The sequence below is a fragment of the Simochromis diagramma genome, unplaced genomic scaffold (genome assembly GCF_900408965.1).
Source record: "Simochromis diagramma unplaced genomic scaffold, fSimDia1.1 OVJJ01000685.1, whole genome shotgun sequence".
NCBI classification, from domain to species: domain Eukaryota; kingdom Metazoa; phylum Chordata; class Actinopteri; order Cichliformes; family Cichlidae; genus Simochromis; species Simochromis diagramma.
Window position 1 is genome coordinate 15,470,615 of NW_024387477.1, and position 16,883 is coordinate 15,487,497.

General features: G+C 37.9%; 1 protein-coding gene across 2 annotated transcripts; it reads right to left on the bottom strand.

The window, feature by feature from the left end:
- Nucleotides 1–2,134: 2,134 nt before the first annotated feature.
- On the bottom strand, nucleotides 2,135–14,395 carry LOC120723980 (transmembrane 9 superfamily member 2). 2 transcript variants are annotated; one of them, XM_040015861.1, is made up of 18 exons: nucleotides 14,077–14,395; nucleotides 12,869–12,936; nucleotides 12,664–12,757; nucleotides 12,438–12,568; nucleotides 12,121–12,250; nucleotides 8,681–8,808; nucleotides 8,410–8,524; nucleotides 8,212–8,291; nucleotides 8,001–8,106; nucleotides 7,427–7,474; nucleotides 6,941–7,073; nucleotides 6,579–6,698; nucleotides 6,414–6,471; nucleotides 6,100–6,259; nucleotides 5,867–6,018; nucleotides 5,672–5,783; nucleotides 5,397–5,568; nucleotides 2,135–3,151 (listed from the first exon to the last, which is right to left on the bottom strand). In XM_040015861.1, the coding sequence occupies exons 1-18, from the start codon at nucleotides 14,215–14,217 to the stop codon at nucleotides 3,084–3,086; spliced, it is 2,016 nt and encodes a 671-aa protein (XP_039871795.1). In that variant the 5' UTR covers nucleotides 14,218–14,395; the 3' UTR covers nucleotides 2,135–3,083. The 2 variants fall into 2 exon arrangements, with proteins under 2 accessions (XP_039871795.1, XP_039871797.1); XM_040015863.1 differs by lacking the exon at nucleotides 7,427–7,474 and having other exon boundaries at nucleotides 14,077–14,394.
- Between the last annotated feature and the right edge of the window lie 2,488 nt (nucleotides 14,396–16,883).

Consider the following 16,883-nt stretch of genomic DNA (forward strand, 5'->3'; position numbering starts at 1 on the left):
GCTGCCATGCATCAGACAGACCATAGTTGCTCTTACTTTAGGACGCTGTCATGCAGCATGTTCATAGTTCTCAGCAGGTCGCTGGAATTACAAACAGAAGTATCATCATTTATCACCAACATATGATATTTTACCACTTTGTTAAAATCTCTGTTAAGTTATTGCTACTGGGAAAAACCTAGGCACAGTAGTTGTTGTGTTAATGTGTAAAAGAACAAATTGTAGGAAAGAGTTATTGTGTTTCATATGTAAATGCATTTTTAAGCGTTACCACATGTGCCACATAAAGACTGTGTGCAGCTGTTAAAGTTTGTGCAATCCATCATTCTTGCAAACATAATAATGCTTGCGAGAGTGAACTCACTACTGTTATTTAAAATGGGCATTTAAATCAGTCGAAATTCAAATTATTCTCAATCTGCACGTGTAAAATAGGAAGTTGCTCTTATGTTCGGACCACTCTAATTATCAGATGTCTCTGATGGCGTGTAAATCTGCTGTATCCACACAATTGTCTCCTTTAAACTTTTTGTGTCCTGCTGGAGGTGCAGGATAGCGGACCTTGTCTGCAAGAAAATTTTGCTTGTAATTTTCCAACTCAGGGTATTGCTTGTAGGAAAAAAAAGGAATAGATCCCACCTTGAACCTCGGGTGGGAGAATATGTGTTAAAGTCCCTATCACAGTAACTGCTCTTAGTCGCAAAGCGCCTTTTGAAAAAACAATTAGAAAAGTGATTTATTGTGCCTGTCAGTGAGAGCTTACAAGTGTTGGTGATTCCCTTTCTCTCATGGGATGGCCACACATTCACGTTTGTCTTAGTCCTTTGTTTCTTTTATCTACAGCGTAACTGATGTGGAAATTTTCCTTTCATTTCATACCACTTAATATTTGGACTCGGTGTTTGATGCCTTTCAAATGTTGGCGTGGGGAAAGGGGCGAGTATTTTTGTGTGATAAAAACATGCATGTTGCAAGATCTTTAACAGATTTCTTATATTCCATTGAGCACTCGTAGACTTGTGATGATACCTCATGATAAAGTATTTCTAAAGGAAAAGAAACTGTGTGCCTAAAGCCACGGATGCTTGCCACGACTCCTCTCAGAGAAAGGTAAATCATTAAGTTAGAAGTTTGCTATGATCCATCACCATATTATGTGCATTTATTTAAGTGTCTAGTGCCAAGTTTCTAGGTACCTTCTCAGAAAATGAAAAGAAAAAAAAAGATTTGGCACAATGTGCTCCTGGTGTATTCTTATCACTAGACTGTCGTAGTTTCTGAGATCTGTAATGTACTTCACCTTGAACTATTTAACAGGTTACTGAGGAAATTCAAACTACAGTATTAAAAGTTGACAATCAAACTTGGGTAACGAGTTTGTTAGAGGCTCTGTAAAGGACGGTGTGTGTTTAAGTATACTAAAATATAAGATAAAATGTTTAATAGCCTTTGAAAAGTGCATATTTTTGTGATTTCTATTGTGCTTTTGTAATATTTTCGTTTTCATTATTTAACATCAAACATTGTCTGTTGTTTAATAAAAGTACATTATATGTAATGCGTACAAAAGCATGACTTTACATACAACATACCAAAAAATGCTTGAGTATCAGGCTGGCTTTAGGTTTGAGAAGGATCTTTAAAAGCATATTGAGCCATTTGCATTCCTTCCTGGATCTCTTTATAATCTGCTGACTTTTGAGTGGGTCAATAACAGAATTTAAGACTAAATCTACAAACCTTGTTGGACTTAAGAAGTGTTCAATTTTTAAACCCTTACTTAAGTACATGTTTCACAATTTGAGGTTATATGTTTTGCACAATATTTTGTTTTAAAATAAGAAATTTATGATTTGATTTTTTTTTTTTTTATAAAATATTCAATCACTATCTGTGACTGAGGAGCTAGGGCAGGGCTAAGAGTAGCACATTGCACTGCATCAATAATTATCTCTTTTACAGCGTTTCCCCCAAGCACATCATTTTGCCTTTTGATTTTGCTCCAGCCAAGAAAAACGAATCAGCTGAACGATAAATATTACTAGACTTATATCAATACACAAATAGTAAGAAACACTGTTTGTGGCAGGAATTGTTTTATGTGTTCTAAAGGCTAAAAGACAAAAGCGTGACCTTGGTTTGGAATTCACTGCGTTTATTTGTAAAATGTTATCACCTTGGGTGATGGTGCCACACTGCTTGAAGCAAAAAGCAGCAGTGTTTTTATGTAGTTAACAGTTCAGCAAACCACCTATTAAAATCTAAAGAGGTACATCTCGAAAGTGCATAATGCACCTGACCAGTAAATTCATGGACTACTTTATGATTAACTAGGTGACCATGTCTACTGTTGAGAAACAAATCGGGAGCCTAATATGCAACACACTGCAGCACATAGCTCTATGATACAGATGTGCGCCGTAACCAAGAGTACCCTCTGATTTATACAAACTCAAACTCCAAGAAGATGGACATGTATCATAGCACTGTGAGTGTTTTATATAATTTCTAAACTACAATACAGGCTGATATTTTTACTTTTAAAACAAACCAGAGAAAAGAAAGAAAAGAAAAATATAACTCCCAAAGAAAGTTTCATAATGGTGACAATCTTTAACTTGCATTCTCTCCCTCACTCTCTATACAGTATATGTACACACATTTTTTTAATCATTAAAGTACAGGTAAAGAAAAAAAAAAAGAATTTTAGCCGTAAGGGAATAGAACAGATAAATACATAACATTTTACCTTCCTTAGAAAATTAAAGTAAAAACATTCCCACACACACATTGCTCACTATGACAGCTAGATCATTGGAACCCAGGCTGATTTTCAAGGCGCCATTCAAATTATTACAAGTCAACAGTAAATGCGAAATTATATATATTTTTAAAAAGAAAATAGCAACAGAGGTTTAAAGCACAAAAAGAGGACGGGCTCTGCTCATCAGGGGGGTTTTCTATGATAAGTGATGGTTTTTCAGTTCAGGTCGAATCAGACCTCAGGCCTTTGTCACAAAACCAGCATCGGGGAGGCCAGTGCTGTCGCATCTAGGAGTTAGTCCTTTCACAGAGCTCTTCAGTCAGTCCACTTTGACCACGCTGTAGATCTTATTTACAAACCAGAAGCAGGCGAAGAAGCCAATTGTACCTGAGAATAAAAGACAGGTTAGAATGAACAAAGTGTTATACAGAGACCATCTGTAGACAATGGTGCAATTGTAATAGTAACTTAAATATAATAAATAGTTACCCGCCTCTATAACTACAATTCTTGCATCATTCATCATGAATAAAATACAAAGTCAGTGAAAGACAATATTTTTAGAAGATTTTAGCAAATGCAAAAATGCATACAAGACAGCCACAGTTGGTGTCACTGCCCAACAAATTTCATCCACTAAAAGGTAGAAAATAAGAGATTTTCAGTATTGGGTCTGCAATTTCCAATGCAAAACCAGCATCAGTGCTTAATTTTGTCAACGAAAGAGCATATTTGCATGAGCTCTGAAATGCTGATAAGGCAGACTGGTAAAAATCCCACATCAACTGGGTATAAAAGTCCTATCTGACTACTCAATGAGGGCCACGCAGTCCAATCCCGAATTAAGCAGAGATCAAAGTTGGGATGAGGTGAAAGCCAGACAAGAAAATAAAAAGTTTTTAAAAAGGGATATAGTAGGGATTAGCATTATTTGGATCAAAACTGGAAGTAAGGAGGGAAACTGTTTTTCCCCTTGAATCCTTGGATTACTTCTTGGTGATAATCTTGACATCTTATCCCCTTGGGACTTACAGCTCTGCCTTAAAACATTGTCAAACAGTGTTGCAGTGACAAGCAAAGCTGCAGTCTTACTTTTATCTGACCGGCTGACAGTATAACACCAGAAAACTATGTCATCATTCGACACGTGGCGAGCCGGATATCTTTAGGCAGCCAACAGACTAGGCGTGTATTTCCTGGTTATCTAGTATTTAATATGTTCCTCTTTCTACACACACTCTTACTTTGATTTCAGTTAAAGCGCAAGAAAATTTGATGACATCAAAGAGTTACTACTATATCAACATACGTCAATCTTTATGTGAAGTCTTAAAAATGTTCTATTTATCTTAGCAGTGTGATCATGGGTTCGGCACATAAATTGTGTAAACCCTAAATAGAACTAGACAAGCCCAGAGTAGAGAAAACTATATTAACAAAGAAGGTCAGTGAGTGTGGACAAATGTATCACAATCCATGACAATGCATGAATGTGGTCTTGATCTGCATAACAAAAGAACAAAAATAAAAGAAACCCCCTGAGAAAAGTGGGCTCCATCTTGTCAAACTGGAAAACCATAGAGAGAAAAACTGACCCAAATAAATCTGCAAAACTAGAACTGACCAAGAGGGACTCCTCCCAGTCTCTGATTTCCATTACACTTCAGAGAGACTAAAAATAAAATTATTCTGATTGGGCCATTGCAAATAACTGTTATTTAACAGGATTTGACACTGTGCTTCTCTACAGCCAGTAACAATAAAAGGAAAGAAGCCGACACTCAATATATGACAAGTAAACAAAGGTTGCACAGTAGAGGGAACAGCTGCCTGGAATAAATATTATATGAACAGGATGTTGAATCCTCCTTTTATAGGTGACCTGATGCAAATTGTAATCTCTGACCCAGAGAACAAACATTGAACTTCGCATGTATAAACGACACACCTCTTTCCACCAAAGACGTGCGATCAGCTCTCAGAGCTTTTTCATTCGTCAGAAATAGATCAGATAAGCTTTTTTTTTTTTTTTTTTAAGAAAAAGGATGTTCAGTGCAATTAACATATGTGCAGCAGTATCTAAACTCTCTCTGTAATTAAGTCCTGACTGAGAGCTGCAGTGTGATAAGACTTTGTATTGAGGTTACTGAGACTTAAATTAGTCCAAGATTTATTGTCGATGCACCCATAGAATTATAAAATCCCATGTCGTCTAGCTGAGTTATCCTCTTCACAAATTCATGTGTCCACACTGTCCGCCCGGGAAGATGACAACAATATCCTATCAGCCTTTTACAGCCAGTAGTAGTTTTTCCTTACAATTTGGATATGACAAAAGGCTGTATTTCTGCAAGTTAAGCTAAAGCATTTTAACAGGGTGCAAGTGCTTAAAGTAACTAGGCACCCAAAATAAGCCACTGACATAGAGGAATCTAATGAACCAAGTAAAGACATTGTGTTCGTTTTTCAAGTCTCAGTTAAACATTGTAAACACAACTGTTTTCCCCTTCAGTGGCCATAGTATTTGGAGCATTATGCGAGCCCTTTATTTTAAAATCATCTATATGCCAAGGTAACAAGATACTAACAGTAGCTCCTAAAAGAGCTCATTTTCAAAAAGTAAAGACCTCACCTGTGAAGAGGAAGAAGATCAGGACCATAATCATCGTGTATCCAAAGTAGAGTATAGTACTGGCCATTCCAATGATTTGCAGCTTTGAGAAGAAGTAGTGTACAGCATAGATAAACAGATAGACTGCTGTAAAGCCGCTGGTCAGGAAGGATCGCCACCACCAGTGGTAGTCCTTAACACATAGGACAAAGGATGACTTGTTAGAATTCAGTAATAATGTAATAGTCACACGTCAACTAAAGTCAGAACCTGGGGGACACACAAAATTCAGGTACCTCAGCACAAAGGTGGAAGTAGCACAGCAGAATTGTTGCCTCAGAGCAGGTGATGAGCAGAATGATGAAAACCAGGAACAGGAATCCAAACATGTAGTACATCTGATGAGACCTGAAACAAACAACATATTATTGGATATATGGAAAATTGTGGCACAAAAGCAAAATCCGGAGAGAGAATTCCTGTTTTTGTACCAAATGCTGTTGAGAATGAAGAAAAGCTGAATGAAGATGCAGCCAAAGGGGAGGATGCCACCCATCACTATACCAGGGATGGGTTTGGTGAAGAAGGACTGCTCAGGTATTTGACGGGGGATTTGGTTTGTTCGCACTGGTTGCTCAATTGCCTGCACAGAAGCAAATTGACACATTTAGTTAACAATCAGTTTTAACTGATTGCATAAGAATAATTAAGCAGGTTAACTCACTGGTTTCTTGAATCCAAAGTAGGCACCAACAAAGGTGAGGGGTACAGAGATTCCAAACCACAGGGCCAAAATGGCAACCAGAGTACCAAAGGGGATTGCAGCTGAGGAGCCCTCCCCCCATAGGATCAGATTCATCAAGAAGAAGTCTGCAAATACAATTCTAGGGAGGGGAAGTGGACAAAGATACACATGAGAGGAATAATAGCAGTTCACAAGGTAAATAAAAGGAGATTAACCGCAACACTCAAGGACAGAGCTGAAGTGCGACTGAGACTAATGAGTAGCAGATAAACAAATAAGAAGAGTAAACATACCCTGGGCACAAGAGTGCAGTTAGCAATACGTTTGTCTTCCACTTTTCACCTCCGAAAGCTGAAAAGAAAAGAAAAAAGAATAAGAATTTCATGGTAAGAATCACAAAGTTTTGTTATCCTGTATATATGGACTCTAACGATTGAAAGTCATCACTGGACGCTTACTTTTGTAAAGACGTGCTGACACATAACCAGCAGGTGTACCCAGGAGAACCCAGAGTACCACTGCACAAGTCATGAGAGCCCCTCTGTTGGCCGGTGACAGGAAACCCAGACAGGCGAGGACTACAGTAAACAAACATTCATCAGTGCAGTCATCCATACATAGAATCACGATTGTAATTGAAATGCAAAAGTATCAGAAAACTTCACTTCTATCAGCTTCCCCATTACTTTAGACTCTACAATCCAACTTTGGCTTGACAGAGTCTTTGTTATGATTATTATTGATGGATGCTTAAAGGTAAATATATGTTGATGGGGTCTTTGTTAAGGATATTTAGGGGGAAATGTGAAATAGTCCTTACAGAGAGTAATGAAAGTCATGATGAAGATCTGCGTTCCCTGTCCAAGGAAAACAGACAGCAACATCCCTTTCCTAGGGGGACGGAAAACATCTCCGTGCACCTGCTTCCAACCAGATTCCTCCTGTGCATCCTCCTGGGAAGGTCAATACGCAAAAATATACAATTAATTAGGTATTTGATACTTCATTTAAGCTGAACTTAAATGATAAAAAGCTTAAGATTTACCAACTACTAAATACTAAAAAAAAAAAAGTGAAAGAGGTAAAGATTAAGAAGGTTTTTACCAAAAGCTTTAAAATGAGGTGTAGAAGGAAAAAAAGCGCAGTAAATTCTAAATTATTTGCCTATTTCTTTAAACCTGCATTTTATAGAAGTTTTAAACGTACAGTTCCCACACCACATTTTACATTTTGGTCGAATGTTTCTGCAATGACACACACCCAGCACCCTAAATGTTTTGTTTAAAACAGATCTCGACAAGCTTACATATAGAGTCGATTTTTCCTTGGTCGATGGAACCTTTATCAAGTCTCCCTGTGAAATGTAACAAAATATTTATAATTCTGGATTTATCTTATTAGACTGAGTGGTATCTTACATTTCAGAATTAATTATTAGCCATATAACTTTGATGAAGATGATTTGTAGGCACCGTGTTATTACTAGCCATAAGATTTCAGAGTCTAATGCTCGTCACTTAAATGTTTTAGATAAAATGTAAATATTTCATTATGAACTAAGGCACTAGAACCACAACCATTAAGTAACCCTATAAATGCTAATAAAATTGTGGAGTAGAATATACACAACAGCGCACAGACACCAAGATAGAAACAAGGCTGCTCCTTAGAGCAGGCTGTTGCCTTAGAAAGACAAAGTTTTCATTGATATTGCTAAAGTTTCATTCTCACTTAATATAGTTTACTTTTTACTTTAAAACAAGAACTGATTATAGTTAAATTACCTAATAAAATAACATCTGGTCTCTTTGAGGTTAATACTAACAACTGCAGCTCACATATATGCTGCACCAATAAGACAGAGACTTTAGTGTCTTTACCTGGTCCACCTGGTTGTATCTGGCAATGTCCTTGTGCAGAGTTCTCAGCATGATCATGGCAACCATTCCAGACAGGAACAGCACAATGACCAAGGAGTTCATGATACTGGAAAAACAACAAGATATACTCCACGTTAGCAAACAGGCAACACGAGCAGGAGAGTTTGAGAGAAATATTTTTGGGTAAACAATGTAAAACACATCTTCAGACCTAAACCACTGGATGTTGGTGTGAGGCATGGAGACCAGGATGTAGTCCCACCTAGATGCCCATTTGATAGTATTGTCTTCCTGTTGGGGGAAAATTAAATCACAATTTTAGTTTTCTTTTTTTTTTCCCCACTCATAGTTGCAAAGAAAACTGTATATATTAGTTACATGTAATCAGTATTAAAGTTAGGAGGCCTACCTCAAATGTCACAGCGTAGGTGTAAATAATTGACACATCACCATTAAACTCTGCAGGGACCTCCATTGGGTTGCCTCCATCACAATTTAGGTTTTTCTCATCTGTATGTTTGATACTGTTGTGTACAAAACACAAAACAGCGTCATGTCAGATTAATACTGAATGTCATTCATGACATAGTGTGGTTGGTTTTGTTGTCATTCAGCTGCAACGTCAATGTAGACTAGCTCAAAATTCGGTGCCATCACATCTACTACAAACGCAGCTTTACCTCTTTGGCTCCAGAGTTGCAGCAACCAGTCGAGCTCCTGTCCATCCCTCTTGTTTGCCGCTGTGGTACTTGATCTTGATGTCCACATGATTGAAGACGTAAAATGTGTTCTTCTTGTTGAACTCAGACTGAAATAAATAGGATTATAAATATGATTATGATCATAACTGCAAATGTATCAAATTAATTATTTTTTATTAATGTTAAATATAAATGTAATTTTTTTAAATTAACAATTACAAAGACGAACGCACGGAGTGACAGGGTTCATACGCCTTTTTCAGGGTCAAATTCAAACACTTTTTATAAACCTTCAAGGTCCCTTTTCAAGCTTTTCCAGCACATCACATAGTTCAATTCAACATAAGACTTTAAGAATGCACAAGCATCTACTTAAAATCTATTGAATTTATCATCTGTGATATTATTATGTACAATCCCAATGTATTTTGCATCTCCCTTAAATAAACAGGCAGCCTTAAAGTATGAAATATTCATATGCAAATACACATAAATGTGTGTACTGTCTCAGTGGCTGATAGTGCCCCACAGGCCTCAGTGTGAGCTTGAAGACATTTATAATGTTTAAGTAGTTTAATGTGTAGGTGCTGACGATAAACACATTTTGAATGAAAGCCGGGGAACTTTGGTAGCACAGAAACAAGTGGCTATTCTTTGTGACCATATGGATCGGTCCCTCATATTACCATTATTTCAAATACTCAAAAAAGCTGGGGTCCAGGGAATAATTGGCCGTTTTTGACTACTTGTGATTTGGCCTCTGTATTTCACCTTTAAAAACTGTTTATCTTGCCAATCTGTTATTTTCTCATTTTGACAAACTGCATCAGCACAATTTATATAAATTCAGACAAAATTTAAAATACAAGTAGAAAGTGATATTTTTGACTGTAAAAACCACAAGCATGTTTAACGAATGATTTTCATAACTTGAAATGCAAATAGAAATTGTACATTTTTAAAAATACGCACAAGTTTTGCAAACAACAAAGTTATATGGTACTATTTACCTAAAAATGCAGCCAAGGCTCAGACGTTTTTTATATAACCATTTAAAACTATTTACAGAACAATCAGTTGTTCTGCATCAAATAAGAAGGCACAAAAATTATTTATGCAGCTCCAAAAATAGTATGTGTCCACTATAACACAGATGAGAACAGCACAGGGATAAATCCTGCAGGTCTGACAGCAGGTGTGTCACTCAGCGTTTACACTGCAATCTGCCTTTGGTGGCTTTTTTGCAGCAACTGTGACGTTCACTAGTAGAACTGACACACAAAACAATGACTACACTACACACTAACTACAGAAGACAACACACTAACTTGAGACTCCAAACACGGTAAACGTCACAAATTTTTCATGTATCAAAACTCTCTCTATCTCTCTCTTTCGCTCACTCCTAAAACTTCCCCCTCTTCCCAAACAACCAGATGCCACATGTTGCCATATCATTTTTTTGATTGGTCGACATGGTACATTTTTCCACCAATAGGGACTGAGTGTTTTTTCTTTTTTCACTCACAAGCAAAGCGTGTTTGCTTGCGCTCTCCTTAGAAAACACAGTTTTTACCGTTTCTTCCCAGAGTACACGCCACTGTTTTATTAAAAACAAAAAACATCGGTTTTAAGTGGCCTATCAACACAATTTAAAAACTGGTATATAGTTTGAAGTCCGCATGTTCGACCCAAGTTGAAATGGAGACTCTGGGTCCGTCAACCCCAGAGGGTTAATCAGAAAGCCTTAAGTTGGCTAGTTATGTATCAGGCTAATGTTTAAAGCTTTCACTTGAGTAAATTGTTAATGTTAGATAAGTTCACAGCATTTTCCATAATAGTGCTGCCATACTGCATCACACTCTGTGTATTTAAATCATTTCTCCAGCGAGTTTGATAGCAAAATAACAATCATCATTAAATAGCATGTGTAATGTACACGTACTGGAAAAGTTATTTACTAGGACTCACCTATCATGCGACTGGAGAGCGCAAACTCTGCTCTTGTCGTTTTCCATCAAACACATTAAAACAGCAACCTACAGTATGTTAGCGCACTCATCCCCGACTGGCTGAGGGAGGGGCGGGGTTACACGTTGAAACAGACAGAGGCGCAAGGCAGCCCAGGCGGGGAAATTTTGCTTTTACATTTTGCGACTCATTTCATTTCTCTATCTGATAAGAAAACTATTCAATCAGATAGTTGTTTGTGGTGAATAAAATACAGTTACACTTTCAAGTACTTTTAAGCACCACATCTGAAATTCAAGCACTTTTCAAACCTTGAAAAGACAACATTAGAATTCAAGGATTTCAAGCACCCATACGAACCCTGGAGTGATCCGCGGTAACTCGCTAACAGAGATTTGCCGCGTTAATGTCATTTTAACAAGATTAACCCTGACAGCACTAATTTACACACATACACACTCCAATGGACGCAAGCAACTTATGGTTCAGTATCTTGCCTAAGGATACTTTGACATGTAAACTGGTGCCAAATAACAATACCTAACCTAATACTCATAGGATGTCATTCTTTCTCTCTGTTGCAAGTCCTGCTAATCAAACAGAGCTGGTTAGTCTTCTTTTGTGGAAGGTGAATAAAGGTCAAGACAATTTCTCTGATAAGTGCTGAGTGAAACAAGTCTTTTCTTACTTAAATATTCAGTCAACCAGAACAGCATTTTTACACACCACTGAGTCCCTTTTGTCTTTTGTCAGCGGCTTTTTTTTTTTCCTGATTAAAACAACACAATAACTAAATAAAAACTAATGCACAAGGACAAAAACTATGTTGAAATGTATTGACACAAAAACAAAATAGTAGTAGTACAACTACTCAACTGCTACAACTGCTCAATGTTTCTCACGAAAATGCAACAAAATGGTAACACTTAGGAGAAGAGTAGACATATGGACACATGTTGCATTCAATGTCAAGGAAAACAAGACATTTTGTAAACCATGTGGTGCAACTCACCAGTAAAAACACAAACTTAAACTTTATAATTTAGACAAATGAATAAATTTTAGATTTAGTCTACTATAATCTTATGATATTTAACCAACTAAAACTAGACTCAAACTAAAAGAATGACAAAAACAAAATAAAATTTTAGTCAAAAGTCTATGACTAAAACTAAATCAATACTTGCTGTCAAAATGAGCACCTTACCGCCCATTCGTGTTGCCAGTAAGTCTGAGTGAAGCTCAAATCAATGAAGTGGCTGATTGACAGAAGGTAAGATAGACTGGGTGTTGTGTGTGTTACATCATAAATGTTCATTTTTAGCACTCGGTCACACCTTTGCTTACATTCCTTTACTGAATAATAACCATAATTTACATTCCTTCTTCTTTTTGTCCAGTGATATGTTCTGTATCCACATCACAATTATTTAAAGCCAGAAACTCACATTGATCACACATGCATCCTTAGCCCTGCCATCTCCTGCAACAAGGCAGCCAATGGGGAAACCTGGATTGCAGTACTTCTGACCATCTTCCACATCATAGCACCAAGTAACTGGCATGTTGTCAATGATCCTGTTAAAAAAAAAAAAAAAAAAAAAAAAAAAAAAGAAAGAAAAAAGAAGAAAAAAAATGGGGTTAACTTCAACCTTGATGCATACAGTTTATTAACATTTTCATCCATTGTACAAACAAGTACTGCAAAACACAAAGCATACACAAAAAAGAAAGCGTGGTACTACAGTGTGGTACTACTACTAACCAGTGGTGCTGATAGTTCAGCTGCATTCCCATTTTAATAAAGTCCAGTTTAGCTATATCATCCTTATTTCCTTGCTTGTAGGTTTTTGTGGAGCACACCAGCTTGCATTTAAAACCTTCATTAAATTTAAACTGGGGAGAAAAAAAAGAAGATCAGAGTCATGTTACATCAACAGGATACAGTAAACAAACAAGAGTTAATTCACACTGTTCCTGATAACACCCACCTTGTATGGTGAAGACTCAATTCGTTCACCAAACAGTACCTGTCCAAGGTTCTCAGAAGGCCTTAATTCTTTGGCATCTTTGCAAAAGTCAAACCTTTAACGAAGTTTCAGATTGTCACACACATAGAAAGGATCACAACGAGACAAAAAAGGCCAGTCAAATGCAATTAAGAGAAAGAAAAACAAAACATTAAATGCTACTTACACGTCATACTCATAAGGCAGAACTGATTCCACTGAGTCTAGGCGATTGACAAACAGCTGAATATCTGTCTGTTAAAAAAAAGAAAGAAACACTTGTGGATTGGTAATTCTATAGCACCTTTCTACTGAATTTGAGCACTCAAAGCGCTTTCTATAACAAGTCTCATTCATCCAATCATACACATGCACCATACGCACTTAATCTATGCCTATGCCACACACACCAACTGATGCATCGAGGAGAACTCAGAGTCCAGTTTCTAGACCAAGGATACTCTGATATGCAGAGTAGAGGAGCTGGGGAATCCATAGCCACCCTTCTTTAATTCCTTTTCTTTATTTAAATTTAACAAAGCTGCCTTACAAGCCAATTTGTGAGCAAAAAACAACCAAAGTCCTTGTTATGAGTACTGAATAGTTAGGCAGTTAATACATGCATGGTTTTTAATAAATATGTACCAATTTGTGGTACATGCCAAAGCATTTGTGGGAGAAAAAAAAACTGTCTTAATGTAATGTGTTGGACCAATACTCTGTGTCAGAACAGGTTAAAAGCCACTTATTATTGATTGTAAAAGAATCTGGACTCTACTGGAGGACGTCAATCTTCTATAAAGTTTTTCCATTCAGTAATACCCGAAGCCTTGTAATCCCTATGGATATTGGCACTGTTATTCTAACAAAACTACAAGTTGAAGGCGTTCAAACCGTACATGTATGTATTGATTTACACTCACCCTTCCTTAACACACTAGTTGCCCGAAATTGCGCTTGTAAAATGCCTGTAAATGCATAACAGAGCCACCAGCCCCCTCTGACCAAGAGGGTCAAACGTTCAGGTACTTCCTGTAATTCAGGTGTATAACGGCTTTTATTTCATCGCAACTGGACATCGTCAGGTTATCATTCAGTAATTGAACCAGCCCTATTGTGCTAAGTCTCATGCTAGACTGGTGAAAACAGTAATTCCAGTCAGAAAGAATTTTATTTAGTTGGCACTAGCAGTCAGCACAAATAAAAAACAATTAACAATGCGCCAGAATATTTGCCTACGCTCCTGTTCCAGGCAATAGCCGAGGCCTAGGAGAGGGCTGTCCAACTAGCATGAGTAGGTAAGATTAGGAGACTGGTATAGAAAACGCTAAATACCAATTCATCATCACATTTACTACGTTACATAACAATTTGAGTCGTAGGAATCAACCATACCTGGCAGTCTTCACCAGCTTTGGATTCTTCATCACAAAAACTCACTGGGGCTAAACCCGGAAGATAGAACGCCGAGAATGAACGGATATATAGGGCTAACAAACAAACAAGCGCAAAACTAAAATGTATCCGCATCCTCATTTTATTGCGGACACGGTTCTTCGAAGATTTTGTTTGCTACTTGGGGTTTCTTCTTCGAAAGAAACGTAACGGCTGCTAGCAACGACGAGCTATATGCTAGGTCCCTGGCTTGCAGAAACAGCAACTGAGCTGAACGGTCTGGAACAACCAGCACGGCGCTGACGTCCACCTCTGTCAAGCTATGCGGAAGTCACAAGACGTATACCGGATGTTAAAATATTTTACCCTCAAAATAAATGTATATAATAATTAATCTGTTACCTCTAAAGGTTTAAAGAATTAATAACCGGTGTATATATGCCAGCGGTATGTTTTAGGTTACTTTATTTTGAATAAAAACAAATTAAAAGTACAATCCCATACGTTAATGCGCTTTTTATGCTTTTAATTTAACAGGAGAAAATCGGAAGTCAATGGCACCGTGGAATTAAGACTGACGTTGCTTATTGATAACTCACAGCAGTCCTTGTTTTCAATCAAGCATTCGTAAAAGTTGGAAAATGACATACTTATAATCCATAATGTAAGCTATAAGAGAACCAACAGCAAGAGAAAATGCGTTTGAAACAATACCGAGAAAGCAAAGGTTCATTTTAAATGTAAAGTATGAATAACTGCAAGCTAAACCCGGAACGGGCACATGCATTCTACAGGGTGGGCCATTTATATGGATACATACATATACACCGTAATAAAATGGGAATGGTTGGTGATATTAAAGTCCTGTTTGTGGCACATTAGTATAAGGGGCAAACTCCTCAAGATGGGTGGTGACCATGGTGGCCATTTAGAAGTCGGCCATCTTGGATACAACTTTTGTTTTTTCAATAGGAAGAGGGCCATGTGACACATCAAACTTATTGGTAATGTCACAAGAAAAACAATGGTGTGTTTAATTTCAATGTAACTTTATTCTTTCATGAGTTATTTACAAATTTATCTTTGTTCACAGCCATTGACATGTCGAAGAGGTTAACACGTGAGGAGCGGATCGAAATTGTGTTGATATCTGGTGAACGCAGTAACCGGGTCATTGCAGCAGATTTCAATGCAAGACACCCTACAAGACCACCCATCATGCTACAGTTAGCAAACTGCGTGCTAAGTTTCGTGAAACTGGTTCAGTGTTGGATTTGCCAAAATGTGGACGCAAGAAAACTGTCACTAATGAAGAAACATCATTGGCTGTCCTAGCTTCGTTCAGCAAGAGCCCACAGCGTAGCACTCGCCGCATGTCACTAGAGAGTGGCATTAGTCGAACATCCCTTCGGCAGATATTAGCTACTCACAAATGGCACCCTTACAAACTCCAGCTACTGCAGCATCTCAATGAGGATGACCCAGATCGGCGCACAGAATTTTCAGAATGGGCAAAACAAAAATTGGAACAGGACTCTCAGTTCACGCAGAAGATTTCGTTCAGTGATGAGGCAAACTTTTATGTGAATGGTGAAGTTAACAAACAAAAGCACCGCTATTGGTCTGACACTAACCCACATTGGATGGATCCCTCCAAGACTGTTGGAACAACAAAAGTGATGGTTTGGTGTGGTATATGGGGTACAACGATAGTGGGTCCATTCTTCATCAATGGAAACCTCAAGGCCACTAGATATTTGAAATTGCTACATGATGATGTGTTTCCCGCTTTATGCACTGAAGCTGGCACGTTCCCTCAGTTTTTCCAGCAAGATGGTGCACCACCACATTATGGGTGCCAGGTCCGAGCATTCCTAGATGAACAGTTTCCTGGAAAGTGGATTGGTCGTCGTGGAATGGCCCCCAAGGTCTCCCGATCTGACCCCCTTAGACTTTTATCTTTGGGGTCATCTGAAGGCAATTGTCTATGGTGTGAAGATACGAGATGTGCAGCACCTGAAACTACGGATACTGGATGCCTGTGCTGGCATTTCTCCTGCGGTGTTGCTATCAGTGTGTGAAGAGTGGGAGAAGAGGGTTGCATTGACAATGCAACACAATGGGCAGCACATTGAACACATTTTATAAGTGGTCAGAAACTTGTAAATAACTCATGGAAGAATAAAGTTACGTTGAAACCAAGCACACCATTGTTTTTCTTGTGACATTACCAATAAGTTTGATGTGTCACATGGCCCTCTTCCTATTGAAAAAACAAAAGTTGTATCCAAGATGGCCGACTTCTAAGCACCACCATGGCCACCACCCATCTTGAGGAGTTTGCCCCCTCACATATACTAATGTGCCACAAACAGGACTTTAATATCACCAACCATTCCCATGTTATTACAGTGTATCCATATAAATGGCCCACCCTGTACTATAATAGCATTGGTTTTATGAAAGCGTCGCTATTCAGTTCATAGCTGAACTGAAGAAACATTAGGATGAGAGGTGAAACATTTTAACAAACTTAAAACATTCCTCCTTTTTTAAGCTCTTAATGCTGTTCAAGTCCCCTATTAAAAAGGGCACTGTAACTGCAACTTTATTGAACATAAACATTCTTTATAGTTAGAAAACAATATGGAAGCATTTGCTTTTTAAACACATAAAATTTTAATGTTTCTGCCAAGCAAGCATCTATAAAACCATGAACATTTATTGTTACTCGTGGTTTTTCTTGCCAATCGGTTGCAGCAGATGGCTGCACCTCCCTGAGCTGGCTCTGCTGGTTCTGCTGGTTC

Coding starts and splice junctions, on each gene's coding strand:
- LOC120723980 (XM_040015861.1), bottom strand. CDS start 14,217: ATGAGGATGCGGATACATTTTAGTTTTGCGCTTGTTTGTTTGTTAGCC. Junction 7,074..7,426: donor AGGAAAAATCGACTCTATAT/GTAAGCTTGTCG, acceptor TGACCTTCCCAG/GAGGATGCACAGGAGGAATC. Junction 5,784..5,866: donor TTCATTCTCAACAGCATTTG/GTACAAAAACAG, acceptor TGTTTGTTTCAG/GTCTCATCAGATGTACTACA.